The sequence below is a fragment of the Varanus komodoensis genome, unplaced genomic scaffold, assembly GCF_004798865.1.
Source record: "Varanus komodoensis strain SLA01 unplaced genomic scaffold, ASM479886v1 scaffold7_1, whole genome shotgun sequence".
Classification (NCBI taxonomy): Eukaryota; Metazoa; Chordata; class Lepidosauria; order Squamata; family Varanidae; genus Varanus; species Varanus komodoensis.
In genome coordinates, this window is record NW_025336479.1 from 10498562 (window position 1) to 10519524 (window position 20963).

Below are 20963 nucleotides of genomic sequence, written 5' to 3' on the forward strand. Positions count from 1 at the left end.
CAGTGGTAAACAGGCCATTTTCTGGCAATAAAGACTTGTCCTGGTACACATTTAATATTTTAATTTTCTGATGTGTGATGATTGTGTCGGCATTTGTTTTTATTTCCTCATAGCTGTACTCATTTCATTAATTCTACTGTTTTGTTGCTGTTTTTATGTGAATTTTGTGCATCACCTCAAACATCCAATGGGCAAGAGATGTGATTTATATGTGTCAAATACAAAAATAAACTGTAAAGAGCATATTCATATATCACTTGGAATTTGAAATACTGCTGGTGCTTTGAAGCCCATAGGTTTTTTGACAGGAGTACAGTTCCTTTGTTCATACTTTGGAAGTCTCAAGTGCTATGGCTACCCAAGTCTAAAAAGGTCACCTGGGCTAGAGGTGGGAGAGGCAGCAGTAACAGCACTTGTACTACAGACAATTCAGACACATCTACCAGGAGCTATTCATCCAAGTAAGGAAATACCTGAAGCCTCTTGAGATGGAAATGGAGAATGACAAAAAAGGTAGGTTTAAGCTATGCTAAATGACACATGAGCAGACTGAAGCTGATTGTGTTTTTCTGAAAATTGGAGTCTGAGATGTTCATGCAGATGAACAGTGTATTCCTTGGGAGTCTCTCTCCTAGCAAAAGTATCTGGAACTATACAAGATTATATTGGTCCAAAATTATCCAACACCCATATTCATGCTTGGGCACTGTGAACTACTGAATGAAACAACTTTGGTTACACTACTGTTGACACAACAGTTCAATGATCTCCTTTCTAATGAGTCTCTTGACCTGTGAAGAAGCAATCTGAGGGGTTGCAGTGGTTTAACAAGGAGTAAAAGCTGTTAACAGGGTAAAACTCTGTGATACAGACAATACTAAATGACTGACACAGGTAACTGCTCTGTTGTCCCTTGACACCACCATAAGAGAAAGAGTCAGAATCAACAGCTAAAGTAGGAATCTGGAAACAGTAAAATAACAGCTATGCTTAAAGATTACTGATCAGGATAGGAGGCCTGGGTATCTTTGATCTTTGATCTAGAAAAATGGCACTCAGATGGCAACTGATGCAGCAGATGTTGTTTGTGTAGTAGGTGCAACAAAAAACAGCAGCAGCAACAACAGGCCATAATAATAGTAAGAGATCATACATGAGTACTCAGTATGAAGTTTCCTTCTGATTAATGTGTGGAAGTATCCAAAGTGGGTTAATACCTCTCACACACATGTACCCCCCATGTGTGTGCATGCGTGCACATGTGTGTATGTGTGGAGGAGACAACTTCCTGTATGGCATCTTCTATGAGGAACCTGCTCACCAGTTCTGCACCATAGTCAAGCATTAGGCAGACCCCTCCTCCCATATTTAAAGACCCAAGTATGTGATACAAAAGCACGAAATCAGTGAGAGTTCCTAAGATGCAGTGATGAATGGAGTGAATTGATGATTACAACTGATGACAGCCTCTGAATGTTAGAAGGGTGATGCTGGATATTTCCACACAACACCTAAAAAGAATTTTCAGAGTGACTACCACTGTTCCATTTTTTCTTTAGTGTGGGAAGTATTCTAAGCAGGATATGTCAAATCAATGTAATATCCTGGATGAGTTAAGTGCCTGTACTATTAGAAGGAAAGTGTTGCAGACTCTCCTTTCAAGTCTGCCTCCATGGAGATGTGAACGTCATGATTATAGTGCCTGGTGAATCTGTATGTCAAGGACCAAACAGCAGCTCAGCATATTTAGGCAACTGGTGCCTTTGTTGGCAGAGCTGCTGAAGTGCTGTTGTTCTGGTAAAGGGTGCTGCAATAGCGAACAGAGATTAAATACAGTGGTACGTCAGTTCACAAACTTAATTTGTTCCACGAGTCTGGTCACAAACAGAATTGGTCGCGAACTGAGTCAAATTTCCCCATAAGGTTCAATGTAAATAAGGTTACTTCATTCTGAACCATATATAATTTTTTAACCACAAAATATGAAACAAAGTACAGTACAGTACAGAGAGAGATAACACTAACCTTGCTTGAGGCAACTTCTGGCGTGGAGGACAGGAAAAGTGGGTGGGGAGGAGGTTATTGTTTGGAGGAAAGAAGGTATGAACACAAACATGACCATCTTCCCTGCACAAACACGAACGTGGCTATCTTCCCCGCTCGAACACGAATGCAGCCATCTTCCCCGCTTGAACATGTTCTGACATGTGGTAATTGTGTTCATGTGGGGAAGATGGCCATGATCGTGTTTGTCACCCCATGCAGAGTTCGCAAACAGAAGTGTTCATGAACTGAGGTATCACTGTATGCTGTGCCTGCTAGGCTAGAGCAGTACAGATCTTGATCTAGCACATTACTGTGGCATAGATGCCCTTTCCTCTGTGGTGGTGGTTTGAAGACAAACAGATTACCTGATTGCCTGAAAGTGACAGCACAGTGGAAGAAAATTCTGAGTGCTTTGCACATACTGGATTTTTCTTAGAAAGAATCATTCAGAACAAAAATATGGTAAAATAAGCCCCCTTGAAAACAAGGAAATAGCTTTCAGAACAAAGCGAGGCTTCTTCTCTGAGGACTACCATACCCTTTTGAAAAACACAACCAATCTTTGAGGGCTAAGGCATTGATTGCCAAGACCCTTCTGGTTGAGATTATGATTAGAAGGAAAGCTACCTCAAATGACCAAATCCTGGTGTCACTGTCTTAAAACATTGAAATTGAAATTTTGAAAATGCTTGCCAGAGGGTGTTCAGCTCCCAGGATGAAAAGCTATATAATTACATTTGACTGACCAATGACATTCCTTAAAAGAATTTCTTGAGGAATGGATGTGAGCCAGGTGGGTGGAATCCTAACTTTGAAAGAATTGAAGAAAGGGTGAATCTTTGCTCTTTCAAGGTGCTTAGTTTAAAGCCTGGATAGAGTTCTAACTTCAGAAAGGTTAGTCTGAGCCTAGCAGCCTGAGATTTGCTTCTTTATCATCTGGTAAAAGTTCTTCAGGATGCTTTATAGTTGAAAAATGTCGATTATTTGAAATAAAAAGCATTTTTACTGCTTCCATACTTCTATGCTGCTCCCATAGCCCATAGGGCTCTCTGGGTGGTTTACATTTCCAACAATAAAAATAGATATACATTTTCAAATACACTGGGATTCCAAATACATTTTACATTTCCAAAATAAACAAAATATACAACAATAAACAGATATTACAATATCTACCACACAAGAATACAATAAAATCATGCATTAAAAATCCCAAAGAACCCTGAAAGAAGTAACTACAAAGTCTAATAAATGAATCCCAGATACAACAGTCCACCTAAGTCCACCAGTCAGAAATCCTAGCCCAAGCTGTCCTATGCAGAAAGACAGAGTCCTGGCACTGGGAGGCGCCACCTCCGAAATGGTTCTCTCCGAGATGGGCTGCAGCTGTGGCACCCACCCATCCATTCCCCACTGCTCTCCTAGCGCCAGTCACTACCACCAACTGGTGAGAAGGCAAGGTCACAATGAACTATGGTGGAGGAGAGATAAGGGTCCAGTCCAGCAAGCACACTTTTGTGCTGCTCTTAGTGACTGCATTCATTCCCAGAATCTTTTAGGCATGTGCAGATTAGCTCAGCTGAAGTCTGATTTCCATCCAACTGCCTGTCACTTCCTAGAATCCCATAGGTATATACAGATTATGCCTGCTGCCCCAAATACCAGGTTGCTGCCTTGAGCTGCTCAGTAGAGGCCTGACTTTTGTGCTCCACATAGTGACTGTCTCTCCCTTCCCAGAATCCTTCAGCTTTATGCAGATCATTCCTGCCACCCCAGATCCCAAACAACTGCCCCAAGACTGTCAGCTGAAGCCCAACTTTGGTCCAACACATGGTGATTGCTTCTCTCTTCCAAGAATCCTTTAGCGGTGTGCATATTATCCCCACCACCTAAAATCCTAGGCCACTGCACTGGTCCTGTCAGTTGAAATCTGACTGCTATCCAAGTCATAGTGAGCGCCTCTCACTTCTCATAATCCCTCAGGTGTATATGGATCATGCCAACTGCCTAAGATCACAAGCAGGTGCCTCAAGCTGGCCAGCTTAAGTCTGACTTCTGTCTAACTCATGGTGACCTCCTCCCACTTCAGAAAATCCTTCAGAGATCTACATATTCTGCCCACCTCCTCGGATCCCCAGGCACTTCCTTGAGCTGGTCAGGTGATGCCCGACTTCTGTACAGCTTGTGGTGACTGCCTCTCACTTCCTAGAATCCTTCAGGCATAAGTAGGTTAGGCCACTGAAAAGACATTACAATCCTTGATACCCTCATTTCTAACCTTTATTAGAATTCTACTAGAAATCTGATTTTTAAATGGTCCTCCTTTCGGTTCCTAATCAATGTCCATATCATGTCCATGCTGGGTTTGGAAAGAAGATTGAACTTTGATGAAGAATGTCTCTACTTGGTGGAATCATAATTTGAATGATGCCAAATGATCGATTTTTGAACGTCTTCTTTGTTACAACAAGATTACTAGAATTACCAATGTTTGCTCCATTCAGACTTTCTGAAGCAGGCTCAGAGGTATTGTGGGGCATGGTGGAGGTTTACAGGAGTCCTTTGCACCATGTTTATGTCAGCATATCCATACCTGCATCTTCTTCTAATTGGGATCTGGGTAAAAATATTGGTATGTTGTTGTTCAGAGGGTGGTGAACAGGTCTACAACCAGGGGAAGAAGTGAGAACTGTCCCTTAATCACTACGGACATAGGTTGATCATGACATCATTACTCAATGTCTCAATGCTCTACCAACTGTCAGTGAGCCTCAAATTTCTTTGAAACATTATGCAATGATTGATACATGTCAAGAGAACATCCACTTCTACTGAAGTGAACAGAATTCTCACTCATCCTGATTCAGACTTTGGCTGTGCTGATGAAGATGGAGGACTGTCAGATGAGGTGCAAGAAGGGAAAATGAGAGTCTTGATGGTATGGAATTCCAGAAAGTTCATGGTGTCAGTGCCTTCAAAGTTTGTCAAAATTCCTTGAAAAACCTGGCTCACAAAGGAGGCTTCTTACCCTGATAGCCTAGCACCAGTAGTCATTTGGAGGATCCCAGAGGGATCATTCAGGAAAACTGCTTTGGTGAGACTACCAGAAATCATCACCCATCTGAGAGATTTCTTAACACTGAGTATTAAAGAATGCTTAGACTTTGTTGGCTATTTCATTCTGCCATGATAACTGGAGTCACTGATGGGACCTCAGAAGAATCAAGAACAGGGTAAGATCTCTATACAGAAAATCATGAGGTCCAGGATGTGAAAAAGCATCACATCCTGATTCAGACTTTGGCTGTGCTGATGAAGATGGAGGACTGTCAGATGAGGTGCAAGAAGGGAAAATGAGAGTCTTGATGGTATGGAATTCCAGAAAGTTCATGGTGTCAGTGCCTTCAAAGTTTGTCAAAATTCCTTGAAAAACCTGGCTCACAAAGGAGGCTTCTTACCCTGATAGCCTAGCACCAGTAGTCATTTGGAGGATCCCAGAGGGATCATTCAGGAAAACTGCTTTGGTGAGACTACCAGAAATCATCACCCATCTGAGAGATTTCTTAACACTGAGTATTAAAGAATGCTTAGACTTTGTTGGCTATTTCATTCTGCCATGATAACTGGAGTCACTGATGGGACCTCAGAAGAATCAAGAACAGGGTAAGATCTCTATACAGAAAATCATGAGGTCCAGGATGTGAAAAAGCATCACCAGGTCTGCTATTCTATGGGCTTTATGTCTGTTAGGATGACCTGCATGTTTTGGGGGCAGGGAAAGGAGGCTGAACTGGTACCCATGGTGCTGTATTGCTAGAAAATAGTATAGCCGACACTGCTGTAGATTCCCTAGAAAAAATCCTGCTTGGCTCTGTAAAGAGAATTACCATATTAGACAGCATCTAAGTAGTTATATATGTCAATGTGCTGAAGGTGGGCGTGTACTACCAGAGAAGGCAGTATGTGTCATCACAGGAATAACAGCCCCTAAGATAAGCATGGTAGCTACAGCAGCTATCAAAGAGACTTCGAGGATGTCCAATGCTGTGGTAGTAATGGAAAGAAGGAGAACCTTGAAAGAGGAGGAAAGGTAAGCTATAAATGTAATGTAACAATAATGATGATGATGGTTTCTTGCCATCTAGTGGTACAGTCCATTTTGATTTTACTATCTCATTGAAAGAAAGGCACAAAGTTGTACGATGAAAAATGGAGAACTGGCCAGTAGCTGTAAACCTAAAGAGATCTAGACTTAGACAGGTGAAGTAAGAAGTCACTGTTATGGAACTCTCCAAAAGCCGGATTCTGTTCAGTTCTGTCAGACCATACATCCTCTTCCTTATTTGAGTGAGAAGGAGAGTATATGTCTCTCGGTGTATCTAATCAATTCAATTCCCAGTGTTACTCTTACCTGGCACCTACCACAAATTAGACAGTATTTCCTGAGAGTAGGTAATATTGATCAGGCAATTCGCCTTCAGAGGAATGTGAAAAGAAACAGGAATACGACCGGGCCTAGGCTTGGTCTTGGAAATTTCCCTTCCTTTTGATATGGGAGACAGAGAAGCAGAGTAACTGGGGTGGGGTTTCCCCTTTGATCTCGTCTTATTCAGTATTGGGTTAGTCGGGACATATTTATTTATTTAGTTATACAAACTCATTTTCAAAAAAGAGGGAGAGAAAATTCAATTTATAGGAGGAAGGTGTCCCAGTGAAAGAGTTACCTGACCAGGAAGCTTCTGAAAATCATTTACAAAGTTACAGTTTATTCATGGGCCCTTTCAGTTCCTTGGAAGTTATAAGGGCTTCATCCAGCATTCTATGGCACCATCTAGTGGTCTGTAAGAAATGTTCTCTATTTCTGTAAGATTAACCACTCAACCAACCAGAAAGTTTCAGCAGGAAGCAGGGAGGGCTACACCGAGTGCTAGTTTCTGCTTGATGCAAAATGACTATGCTAGAAGAAGAAGGAGTTTGTCTCACTAACTTATCCTTTCTTCTTTGCAGATTTTCTCAGCCATCTCCATCCTGGTGCCCTCCATGCCTGCTGAGCTGATGGGAACTGAAGTTCAAAGCTTCTGGAGGGCGACACATTGGAGAAGAGTAGCTCAAAAAAAGCTTCCCAGCTGGTGCCACATGCAGACAAACAAAGAGAGAAGAGGAGGAAAGGAGAACATGGTCTTTATAGAAAGAAAGATCAGAAAGCTCTGAAATTAAAAGGAAGAAAAAGGCAAGGAATATTCCTTGAAGATGCCTGCCTGAAGAAAAAATGCCAAAGGAGAGAACAGAGGTGTTTGTTTGCATCTGTTCCTAAGTGAAGGCAAGGAAAAAAATTCCTAGAGAGGATACAGTCCAAAAAGCCAAGTCACATCATTCCCTGCTTTCTGGAGAGTAAGAGTAATTAACCGAGCTGGAATAGCTCCCACACTAAATATCCCCCCTCCCATTAGTCTTTTTCTTAGTCTTGCTGATGGTATCATACCTTTCTACATTAGTTTCTTGCTGTCAAATGTTTTCTCCCCTTTTTGCTGCAGGATGGAAGCAGGAAGCTATGTGTGGCACTGAAGACACTGGATTGGCCAAAGTACATCTAGTGTAGTCATATGCTGTGGCTCTGAGCTATAACTTAGCCAAGTGAAAGCCTTCACATGACATTCTTGTAGCCAGACGCTTTTAATTTATTTCCATGAGCATTTATTTTCTCCAAGCAGAAAACCTACTAAATTCATTATAACAACTAGGTACGTAATAAACCACTTTGTCATTGCAGAACACTAATTCTTTTTCTGCCTACAAACTGTTTTCTCTACCCAAGGATGAAAAATGTAGGATATAGTGCTTTAACCTGAGTGGCATCTACATATTAGCAGGTAGATGAGGACAGCCTACATTAGTAGACTAGATGTATAAAGACTAGACTGTTGTAAACATCCAGAGGTCCTCAGCTACTGAGCAGTACAGAAATAAAACAAACAAACAAACAAACATTCTCAGCATGGTGCAAACTGTATGGTTGGAGACATGAGAAGTTATTTAGAATACTTGCAGCTGATCTGTGAAGACTTCAAAAAGAAGCCTAATTTGGGAAATGGAACAATAGTTACTTAAAAAAAAATCCTTCTAGATTGTGTGCAGCAAGCAACTCACAATGGGTTAACTTTATTCGCTGTCCAGGAAAAGCAGGGAATGTGTGTTTAGTCTATTCATCCCAGGGTCCTCCCTGCCACCTTCCTAGCTATAACTTACAACTGGAGAGTGTGCAGAAATCAATGAGCCTATAAATATAACCCTAGAGGAAGACCTGGCCTGGACTGACACAAAGGCCAGTAATCCATGCGATTACAGTATATCTTCTGAAATACGAAGGGTGCAGTTGGAATACCTTCCACACCCAGAAGAAACCTCCTGGTAAATAACCTGTGTTCCATTCTCTGGACTGGTGTGAGACAGACACCCTGCAATGGCATACGCTAAAACTTAGCAGACCTATAAGGTAGGCATATGAGAACACTATACAGGGAGTCCCCGAGTTATGAACGTCCAAATTATAAACAACCAGTACTTACGAATGAACTGCCATAAAGCCTACTATTTTTTTTTTAAATTACAGAAAATCATCATCACCATAGAGACAGAGGAAGTTAGAAGGAAGAGAGGGAGGGCCTCCATGGCATCCCCATAGAGATAGAGGAGGCACAAGGGGAGAGAGGGACGCCTCCAAAGCATCCCTTGCTCCCCCACCTATCCAGAAAGGGAAATTGCTCTGGTATTTCCTTGCTGCAAAGAGTTTGGGCATGGGGGGGTAGAGATATTTGCCTTTTTTCCACTTTCACAAGGGTCCTGCATCCCTAATCACCTTCAAATGTGGAGGGCCAACTATAGGTGATCCAACTTACATAGGATTATTCCAACCCTGCCCATAGTCTTGGTATCCTTGCAAGACCCAGGATGTTTTTGCTCATTTGCTGTTCTGACTCAAAGTAGAAGTCAATGGTCAGTTCCCCTCCTGCAGCTGTGACACAGACAATACCACTGCAAGGCTTCTTTGGTGGTGCAACTGTATGAGCTGCTGGAGTGTGGAGGCTGATGCTTGCCACTTTTTTCCCTTCATAGCAGTAAGCAAAATCAAGCAGATTAAGAAATGCTGCAGATGCTTACACAGACTTGAGTAATACAGTTTGTTTTCTAGCAGGTTTTGTAGCTACTTTCTTCCTAGTCTAAGCTATAGTAAAAGGGTGAGAGCAATTGTAGAAAAGATGGAGGAAAAACTTTTTTATGAGAAGAATGAAAAAATAGTATAAGATAAAAAGTTGTATGGTATGAAAAGTTAAGGTTCTGAAGTCAGACTGATAGATTGCAGTAACTAGAAAAGGAACTCTATCCTGGATGAAAGGTAGGGATCATCAGTACTTTAAAAATGAACATGTGTCCCTGCTTGCCAGCTACAGTAGAAGTAAACTCACTGTAAGTTACCTTTTGCATCAAAAAACAAAACAACACAAAAAACCCTGCACACACACCTCTAGCAAACCTCTGAATCCAGGATACCACTGAAAATTCTGCACAATTTCACAAGATGTGTACCAAGACACTTGGCCCTAAATATTAACTGGTTCATTCATGTACTGACATCCTCCACTGGGGAAGATGGTTGAGGATACTTTAAGTCTTCAGGTGACGGCCCTAGTGGGACTCATCTTCCAAGACAGAGGACAAATCTACAGTTTCATCACCTAAAACTGTGTGTGCAGCAAAACTGGGAATATCTGGGAATTTTATTTCCCTGGCCAGATGAGATTGAGACAGGATAGAGAATTTTTGTTGCCATCTGTGAAGCTGTAGGAGCAGACTGTCCAACAGAAGTAAAGGAAACACTATAGACAGTGAAACAGGAACTGTAACTAGTGAGTATAATCATATACTCACTGAAGGCAACGCTATTCCACAAAACTATCAATGGATGGCTTTCCCCCATAAAAAGACTTGAAGTGACTATCATAAGATATCCTCCCTCCTCATCAGGCCTTTATAGTGAGGTTCTAGCAATGTCTACAAATTTCAACAATATGGCTTTCTCACAAGCAAGAAGTTTGACTCAGGAATTTTGCCCCATGATTGCAGTACTTTTTAAATTCTTTGCACACCTTGGAGCAAGAGGCAACAGCAGGACAAATATTCAAGAAGCAGAAGAATTCGGTAGAAAAAGAGACTAGATACAAAGAGCTAACTGCAAGAACCAGCTCTCCGGAAAGTTCCTCACCTGCAGAACTCTGTGAAATCAGAAAGAGATTTATTATTACTGGAAGGTAATAATGCTGTCTCTTCATCCTACATGTGCAAGGAAAGGAGGGCCAATGTTCGTCTTCCAGAGCTTTTTAGACGTTCCCACCTGTGATCTATGCAGGCACATTTCCATGTGATCATACAAATCCCACAAAGAGCAGCATTTTAACTTTAATGTTGGGGGCCCAAGGGCATTGTTGCCTCCAGTAACCTATTTCCTAAGAAACATCTGAAAAGCAACTAGTCTATTACAGGTATCAGGGCAGAAGATCGGTTATATGCCTTATCCCAGAGGTCATAATTCCTTTACTGTTCAAGTATTCCAGACAACATTCCAGAGTAATGAGTTACACTAATACCATTCTTTTTAAAGTTCAAGTATTGCCACATTAAAAAACACACACATATGCCTAAATGGGCACATGCTGTCAATCCAAATATATCCCTTATCATACTAATATCAATGATAAAATCCACAATAAATTGCCAATTCTATTGCACATAATATACTGGCAAAGCATCTCTGTAAGCTCAAACACCTTATTAAAGCTTAATATAGCTAGGAAGATCTCCAAGTAATCATTTAGCACATGGGAAGTATCAGACACAGAGAAAAGGGTTACTTAGCAAAAAGTCATTTTTCAGGATGTAATATACAGGGTGAAGAGGATTAACCATTTAGTGTCAAGGATCACAGAGCAAGCAGAGCACATACTGCACAAAACAGATGGTATTCCAAACTTCGTAATGCAGCTTTCACTATTTCAGCCAGATACTAATATATACATTAGAAAATAGCCTGGAGTACAAATTAATGTAAAGTAAGTATTTTGGTGGAATAGGGAGCTGAGATGCTAATCTCTCTCACACACACAAGACCTAACACAGATAAATGGACCCTGCTCAGCTATCTTACTCCTCCGTTGAGAAGCTGTAGCAAATTCACTGCCAGAGCATGTTAACTTTATACATTAGGAAAAATGACCAAAGCCCTTTATTACCTGTTGCTGTTAATCACAATCCTCTTACTTTACAGGCTGTGAAATGTATTCATTCAATTTAATTTACAGCAGTAATCTACCATCTGGCAACAAAATGCTCTGGCTATTTTCAACTAAGTATGTTCTTACCAGGAAGCAATAAGCAGGAGTAGGTTGTAGCTATAATATGCTTCAAGGAACTGCATTTTCAAGACTCTGAAAATGACATAAAGGCTCAGCATAAAATCACCACACTTACCTGGTGATTAGTATAGACTGGGTTTGGATGCAACATTAAACTAGTTTAGCACAACCTCGTAAATGATCTGACAAAAGTTACTACCTTGCAATGATTTTCACTAGCCCACTAGGGTCTGGCAGAGAAGGAAAACAGAGCTGTTTCTGCTAATTGGCTGGAGGCTAGCAGGCAAGGGATAAAGAATTCTCTTCATTCCTCTAGCAGTATTTCTATGTTGTGCGTTGAGAAGGAGGCTTCACTGCTCTGGAAGCCCACTTGGTTTCTATGTTGGGTGCAGAGGAGGGACAGTGCACCCTGTCTTTCCTTTGCCATCCTGCTCACTTGCCTTGTAGCTAATGAGTACCAGGAAAATCCTTAACACAAGCACAATTTCACATTACAAGAATGAGTCACAGCAAGCATTGGGGTCATACATTTTCTCTGGCACAGCTACAGAGAGATCAAAAGCTTCCACATCTATTTAGATTAACTGTAATTTAGCATGTCATTGGAAGCCTTAACTATAGTTACTAAACTATAGTTACTATACTAAACTACGGTTAGCCAGCTTCAAAAATCATTTTCTCAGATTTAGACAATACGGCAAACTGCAATTAATGGAAAAAGGAGGAGAAAGCTTTCAAACACTTTCTTACAGCTTTACCAGAGGAACGGCGAGGCAGTACTCACAGACAAGGCATCCCAAGGCTCATTTTTATAACACTAAATCAGACCACAGCCTTCTGTAACCAACTTCAGTAATGAAATCCAAAGAGCTACTTTATGCACTCCCAAAGACTTCAGCATGACCAGTTTCATTCTAGATTTCCCCAACCACCAACATGGGGTGGGGGATGTCCCTTCTATTTCAAAACAGTTTGCTGTACAATATGGGAAGTGAATCCTCCAGATATACAAATTCAATCTGTTTTTGACAATTAAAATGAATTGTTTGTTTTTATCCAAGTCCCAATTCCTAACTTAATTTTAAAGGATGTATACTTAAACTTAACTGTGGAAGCTAGTGGTAACCTGTAAGTAAGCCAGTCTTAAGTACAAATGCATCACAATTTAGATAAATAGCAATTCACTTGGTTTGGACATAATTCTTACAAAACAAAATTTGTGTCATGAAAGATGCCAATCCAAATGCTTACCAGTGTTGGCCTGACCTTGAATTGCTGTGGTGATGGGTACTATGTGCGTTCCATTCTGTGTTACAGTTTTTATTGGTAGCTGGTGTTGACCTAGAGGTGTCTGTTGCACTAAAGTAACCGTCTGTAAGGGTGTGGTCTGAGATGTCTGAATGATCCGACTAGCAGCTCCAATAGTTGTATGGCTAACTGCAGGTATAGGTTCCACTTTAACTGGGGGGAAAAATAAGATCTGGTAAGATGCAATACATACCAAATAACTAGTGAGGAAAGCATTAAACTCAGAACATCTTAAAGTAATATGACATAAAAATACTAGCTAGTCTTTCTATGTACAAAAAATAGTTAGACTCCGTTAATTCCAGGGTGAATGGGACCAAAATCTTACCTTTCATTTCATTGTGATCTCCATTTTCTTGAGGTTCCCCTTTAGGCTGAGTCACCACTGCTGCCTGTGTAACCACTGCTTGTCCAGCTACAGTGTATGTATTTGCTGGTGCTAATCCAGTCACATTTGTGACAGACACAGCTGGGATCTGATGAACAACATGAACTGTCTGTACTACAGGCTGCTGGGATGTTGATGTTGTCACAGGAGTTGCAACAGTGTACGTGACAGGTTTCATAGTTTGTGGTAGCTGCCTCTGTACAGTAATTAAAACAGGCTGGCTAGATAGGGGCGATCCTACCAAGAAAGGCAGAAAAAGACTGGTTATATTGTTTTCCCATTCAACTTGTTTCCTTGAATTACTGATGTCAATAGTTAACACAATGCAATCACATTAAAAAGAAAATTACACAAGTTGTAAATGCTGTCATGCCAAAGCTAAATGGCAGCACACATACTTCATAAGCAGATGGTCCCAAGTTCAGTCTTCAGCATTAATAAGGCTGGATATCCCTGTCTAAAACCTAGAGAACAACTGTCAGTCATTGTAGATAACACTGGGCAAGATGTACCACTGGCCTGGCTAGGTGTAAGCCAGTTTCCTATGAAACAAACTATTTGATTTGCAGACTGATTCATATGCAGCTTCCCCCCCCCCCCCCAATGTTTAAGTGAAACTACACGTTTGCACAGAAGTACAGACTATCACCTGTGCTTTACTAAAGGGGTGGGTATAACACAGACTGTAGCCAATTCCTGGTGCACTACTAGGTTTTTCCCTCTTTCCAACTTGAAATAGCCATGGCAAGGCAAGAGACTATTTTTTTGTGACAGGATTGTGTGCTGCTGCCAGCAACAACCTCAAAAGGGAAGGAAGGCACTGATGCCACTGACGTCTGAGGAGTGAATACCTCCTTCTTTGTAACTGCTGGCAGAAGAGGCAGTGAACTATCCTGGTACAGAGAACAGCAACTTCCCCCTAGCATGCCCTTTCGAAAATTGAAAGGGGATGCTGGTTCCTCATGACTGCTCTGCCACACCAAATACTGCACTATTTTTTACTAGTACCAAGCAATCCAGGATTCAGAGCAGTTGATTAGGCAATGTTAGGTATTGCTCCCTTTCTCTGGCCTCAGTAAGGCACTAAGTGAATAAGGAATATTTTGTTGAAGCAGAAAAGGAGCCTTGGCTGAAGGAAAAAGCAGCTGAAGCTGTTTTCAAATGCCATGCAGCTTGTTACCAAAGTTGCCTTCACAGGAGGAATAGCATACTGACTGCTTGATACCTCCCACCCAATTCAGCCACTGCTTTCCTGCCTTATTCATGATAGCACCAACATGGCCAGCTCATCCAGCTGATACTCTGCAGTCCCTGTGCTTGCAGAAACAGTAGAGACAGTCCTACAAGGTGGATGATGACTGCCACCAAGAATAAAATATACATGCTGGTAAGATGGAAGAGAAATCACTGATGGATTATGAAGTCTATGCAGCCATTTCTATTATCTTAACTTTATGCTGCCATTTTAGCAATAAAAACACCCAGGATGTATTGATTTGTGCACTGAATGTGGAGTTTGTTCCCATCTTTATTTACTACTAATAATAATGATGCTATATTTAATATTAATACTCAATATTAAAAGCAGGGCAGTTGTTTTGGTCTTCATATGTTATTATTTCTCATAGATCATCTAGATTTTTAGTTACTCTAAGTGTGGAAACAGCAATGCTACCACATACTTCCAAAATGCTCATTAAAAACAGCCATAAGGACTGATCATTATATTTAATGCTAAAACAGGCTACAATTCTTTAAAAACATGATGTTGGGTTTGCAAAGAGTTCTCTGCCATGGATTCAATGGATGACCTTGAGCCTCTTTTGCTGGTTCAGTGGTTCTTACCTGCAAAGCAGGACTATTAATTAGGTTACTGGGACATGGAACTCTAGCGGTCAAATGCAAAGTAGATCATTTTATAAAGCAGGTGTCAAAACTGCCCACCTCTATATTTTAGGATGTTTTGAATTAAAATACAAATCTAACCCATACATTTGTAATAGATCCTACCCAGTCTTACCTATGGTAAGATTTAATTATTAGCAAAAGTTTATTGAGAAGCAGATGTCAATAAAGGAAACCGGGCCCATGACGGCCTAGTTCTGGAGACAGTTCATATGTGATATACTTTCATGTTTATTTATGTGAACAGTGTAAGCTTATAGAAGCTTATTTGTGAAAGACACATGGTTGCTTCTATTAAAAAGAACTGTAACATTGTGAACTAACCAAGTCTTTCCAGAGTAAGCTATTTGGATGTTGACATATGTAAACCACTCAAATAAACAACACTGCCCCCTTGAAGCTAAACCAGTGTTGGAGCAGAAAGAAACCACACTGGTCTACATGGTCTACAACCTCTGACATGATCCCAGCAACACATGAAGAAACCAACCACTACACACCATATTGAGAATATCAGAATGTACCTTAAATGTATTTCAACTCCAATTTATCCATCTGTGTTTTAATCTAAATATATAAAAATGAGGAAGTTCTATTAGCCTTTCACAAAATATACCATGTTTTAATTTTTTTTCTTGGCAAACAGATCTAGCTTTTGAAGCAAAGCCTACATTGAATTTTCCATAGGCATGTATAGCTTTCACACAAACACACATCAAGATTAAACACATGAAAACTGTTTAACTGTTTGAAAATTGCACCTGGGGCACTCTGTGCAAATCGTGCTTCTTGTATTACTGCTAATTTTGGCTGGATAGTGCTCGGCTCAGGCTCCATCGGGACAGGAGACCCTTCCCTTGATAGGCTCTCTGGGGTCTGCACACCACTTGAATGAGCAGATAAGACTCCAGAATGGTTGGGGGAAGCTGGGGCACTTCTGTAAATAAAGAACAAAAGCAAGCACATTTTAGACTGACAGTTAACAATGGTTACGATGAGAATCCTGCCTCAAAAAGCATTTCATATGTACACTTTCCTCAAGGAGATGCTTTTGGAGAGCTAATTCAAAGGCAGGTTAGAAAGTTACTCTAGAACAGAGATGGGCAAATTGTGGTCCTCAAGATGTTCTGGTCTTACAACTCCCATCAATCCTCACCTAGGCAGGCTAGGGCTGATGCAAATTATGAAAACACCTGGAAGACCATAAGTTGCACATCCTTCTTGAAGAAAAACAGAGTGAGCAGTGGGGAATGGGGACAGGTGGTATAAAGAGAATGAAAATGAATAACATATTTGAGTGACAGAACTACCTGCCCTATAAGAACATACCTTCATTCCATACTTTGGGATAACTGGCCTCCCCCAGTTCACATTCTAGTCTTTTTAAGATATTGTCAAAATCTGCCTTAAACAAAATTCTCCCCCAATTTCAGCCACTTCCCTTAATGTTTTCTTTCTATAAACCAAAACATATCTGGGCTTACAAAGTGTCCCAAAATGTGGATAAAATAGTTCTGTGGGATGCTTTTGTGACCACAAACAAAGCACACATTTTGAGGTGCAAAAGAAGATTAAGTACAGATTATCTTAGACCCTTTTGGAAGTCCAGAGTCTGACCATCAAGCTGAATTAAAATATACTGAATGTGTTTTTCTGCTGGCTTGAAATTTGTAGGTCAAACTGCTGTAGGTCAGGGAGTCAAGCATTGTTATGCATATGTTATTGTTATGTGTAGTCTTAGGAAAGAGTATAACCTTAAATTACCTGTGCTTGCAGAAAGCTATTCTTATGCTAATTCAAATCTCCTGGGGGGGGGGGGTGGAATTCCATCAACCAAAGGCTCTTTCATGTGTAGCATTTTTGTTGCCTGAAGCACTTTTGTTTGGGGTAAGAAAATAACCCCAAATATAACTAATAGTTTCCTTTTAATGCAGGATGTGAAAGCTTGAATTTTCTAACTCAACTATTTTTATCTTGATTCCTCCATGAGCTCTACTATGGCTTTCCTCTCTAAAGCTATGGGAACTATTAAAAATCTCTCTTATCCTGATAGATCATTTTTGCAATAAAGTCAAGGAAATAAATTGCAGAGTGTGACAAATTTGACTTTGTCTAACTTCTATATCAGTTTAGTAATACCAGAGCTGCCATTTTTAAACAGGATTTGTCATATTATTATTTTTAGGAAGACCTTTAAGGAGTATTTTCCCTAGTAGGCAGTTACTAACTTTTCATATCTACACCTAAACTAATGCCCAGCCATTATGAATTCTAGTTAAATAGATCAGAGTGGAATTCTAGGTTAAACTAGCAATAAAAAATCACTTTGAAAATATTTGCATGCTTAAGTCTTCCACCAAACAACATTGGATATATCATCCAAGTTAAGATGTTAAAGTGTTGGGTGGGCTCAGTTATGCTTAGTCATAAGTAACTAACCCTGGTTCCAATCAAATATCTGTACCCACACCTTAATTTAAACTAGATGTTTGTTTTAGTCTTGTTCCCAGGCTAGGGCAGAGAAACATCATGTTCAAGGCTGTATCCCCAAGTGCCAGAAGCAGAAAACATGGATGGCACCCTTGTTAGATATAAGCCTCTATCGGAGTTTTCCAAGCATCCACTGTCCTGCCAGGTTGTTGCTGGCAGGGCATAAGGAGGGTAGAATTTTCACCTTTCCATCTTCCTTGTCATCTTTCCCCCTCTAGATATGCCTTTGAGCCTGTATAGAGTAGGTGTGCTAGTAGGGGCTGAGCCAGGGCCAGAGAGGCCACAGGATTTCTTGTATCCCAGTCTTTCCTCTGATCTCTCCATGCATCAGAATATTCCTTTTCCCCTCCCTCCACGTCTGCAACTTTGGGAAGCAGACAACATGGTCTACTTCACAGTGGTTATCAGGAGGCAGGAGAGGTGGATTGGAACTAAGGCTCTTCTCTTGAGATTGTAACATTAACTACAGCTATGCAAGGAGGACTCTAAAAAAATCCTGTGTTCTCTTGGGCATTCATTCAGGGAAACCATGACTTCTATCCAACCGGATCTTGTTTAAGGACTTAAGTTACACGCAACTGATGCAACATAACCCTGGTGGCCTTAAATTGTAAAAACAGGATTAGGGTTGAGTATAAGTAGGAAGAGAGGTGGAGTTGCTTAGCCCTCTTTTCAGCCTGTTGATTCTCTGTTCCAAATGAGTCCCTACTTTCATAAAGAGTTTTTCAATGCTGTGGTTTTCAAGCATGTGTTTACAAGAGCAAGGATGCAGTTTGTCAGAAAGTAAAATGCTGCCTGGAAATGATAATTCAAAACATGGAGCACCAAGTAAAGGAAAAAGGTCAAATATTCCTCCACTTAGGAGTTTTCCCACTCACAACATTTTTTGGCTTGAAATAAAAATATTATGCAGGGTGAAATGGATCCAAAAGGTACATGGAATGATCATATTTAGGAGGTTCAAGCTACTAATTAAAAAAATCACCAAAAGCTATGACAAATTATGTGTTTTCTCAGTAGCTGCTACCAAACAGTGAAACGCGTAAACTGGAGTGAAATAAGGGCATACACTTGCTGGGCATTCCCCCATAGCAAGAAAGGACAGTTCAGTAGTTACTATAGCAATAATGCAAGCCAACAACACTGGGAACAATATAGCATCAGGTGTAAACCAGGCCCTCTGCAATACCACCAACACTGCTTGGAGGCAGTGAAAAATGGAATGTCCTTTCAGAAGGGCTACAACTGCAAAGAAAACAGCATTACTAGCCAATATCGATTTGGAGGAAAATCTCATGTCCCAAATAGCAATCCGATCTTGAGTATGAAACAAAATCCACTGAGAAGCTTCAAAAATGGTAACGGCAGCTTAATGTAAGCTGACCACACCCAACATCCCTTCTTTATTTAGAAAAAATCTTCATTATTGTTGCAAACCTTGCTTTGGCACTTAAGGCAGACTGTGATTGTCTTATGCCCAGGAAATTTGAGTTACACTTACGGTAAAGCTGCTGAAAGTGTATGTTTCTAAGGCCCTGCCTTCAGTTCCTTACCTAGAAGAGAGAGGTCCCAGTGGGGTTCTGAAGCAAGGTACTCCCCTCGGTCGCCTTTTTCTAAAAGCCTGCTCTATTAATTTGCTTTCAGAGGCTGGGTCTATCCTCCAGAAGGAGCCTTTGCCTGGTTCTTCCTGGGAACGTGGTACTTTGATGAAATAACGATTCAGAGAGAGATTGTGACGTATTGAATTCTATGAGATATAAAAGAGATATAGAAATCATCCATTTCTTTAGCACCAAGCTGGAATGTGGCCAAACATAAAGGTCTCTATTTCGGTGAAATCAACCCCCAACCACCACACATACATTTGGCAACAGTCTTTAACTGTAATAGATTTGGTGCGTAGGGGTTACCCATATAAAATCTGAAACAGTATAGTCCCACAAATACACTGAAGTTTGCAGATTTTGCAATTTCTTAAAACTAAGACTTCACCCTTTCTTAGAATTTCAATTCGATTTCTACTTTGATTCTTGCCTGAAATATTCAAATCCTGTTTTTACTCACCTAGCTTTAAAAGCTTTGTGACAAAGTCATTTATCTTGTTTGGTGCTTCCACATGAAGGCTTTTCCTTTAAATCTCACTACAAACTTAGCTTCTTCTTCACCAATACACATCCATCATACTCTATGCCTTCAAAGTCCCCCCATGGTCTTGTCCTACTTTATCTTTCAAGGTCTCATTTCACACTTAAGTCCTGCCATTGATAATAGCAGTGCCTTAAAGTTGCTTCAGAATCTGATGAAATGAGAGTCTCGTAACTAGAAAGTTAATATGGAAATATGCAGGCAACATCTACTGGCACCAACATGAACAAAATGTAAGAATGGACATGGACTTTGTAGTAAAGAATTTTCCACAACTTTGGATGTTGTTCCTCCATTTTCTTCAATGTATCATTTTTAACCCCAGTCTCACCATTTTCATACTGTGCATTCTCCAATCTACACTTGATAATCTAAAATTCAGTCACATTCCAATAGCTGTCAATAGATTACATTATAAAGGCTTAGAGCAATATCCACTTGAGTCCATCAGCTGACAGAACAGCATCCGCCCACACAGCAATGCATAAAGGCGCATAGCTCAGACAAAAGCACCCACTGCCCTGTCAAAACTCCTTTTCCCCAGAAAATGACAGGACACGCTTTTGCATTTTCCTAAGCAGCTAGTTTTGCTGAAAATGCAAAAAAAAAAAAAAAAATCACCCTCAGGACCAGCAAGGCAAAGAATGAAAAACACAAGGATTTCACCACAAAGGGCATTTAAATATTACCACTCCCCTTTTCTGTAAGCAAAGAACACTTGTGCCTTTGCTTTCCTTTTGGGAGTTCTCAGGACAAAGCAAAGAAGGAAGAAAAATTACTATTTGGACCTTCTCTGAGTCAACTTCTAGGGTTGGTACCTGTTTCAGCTATATCTCAGGAAGCTGACCAGGTAAGGCTTTCCTTTTTCAGGCACACCCAAGTGTGAATATCTGTGCTTGCTCAAGTTTGACTATTAAAAAATACTTACTGAAAAAAATTACGCTCATTTGGGGCATAAAAACATCTTTTAAAATAAAAGGTAGCTAACTATTGTGACTTCAGTGAGCAGTGTGAGCACTTTGAAAGGGCAGTCACTGTTTGACAAATCAGAGACTGCAAATGGCTATGTCGGGGGGTGGGGGTGGGGAGGAAACAACCTTCAAGGGGGAAAAAGCTATGCTGAGCAAAATGTGGCTCATGACCATTGTGGGGGAAGGAACAGAAATTGCTGTGCCCTGTGGTACTGGCTGCAGTACCAACGAGGAAGAAGTGTACAACCCATGTTACAACCCATGTTACATCCATCATCAGTTGTTCTTCAAATAACCAACCCA

The 20963-nt window shown here is 40.6% G+C and overlaps 1 protein-coding gene across 1 annotated transcript in view; it reads right to left on the reverse strand.

The window, feature by feature from the left end:
- Nucleotides 1–20963, reverse strand: part of FOXK2 (forkhead box K2) — a 58628-nt gene that overhangs the window by 2935 nt on the left and 34730 nt on the right. The window contains exons 5-8 of the mRNA XM_044453549.1: nucleotides 19098–19291; nucleotides 15816–15991; nucleotides 13090–13386; nucleotides 12705–12914 (exon numbers count right to left, since the gene is read on the reverse strand). Of these exons, the coding sequence (XP_044309484.1) occupies nucleotides 12705–12914; nucleotides 13090–13386; nucleotides 15816–15991; nucleotides 19098–19291 (877 nt within the window). The remainder of the gene's footprint in view (nucleotides 1–12704; nucleotides 12915–13089; nucleotides 13387–15815; nucleotides 15992–19097; nucleotides 19292–20963) is intronic.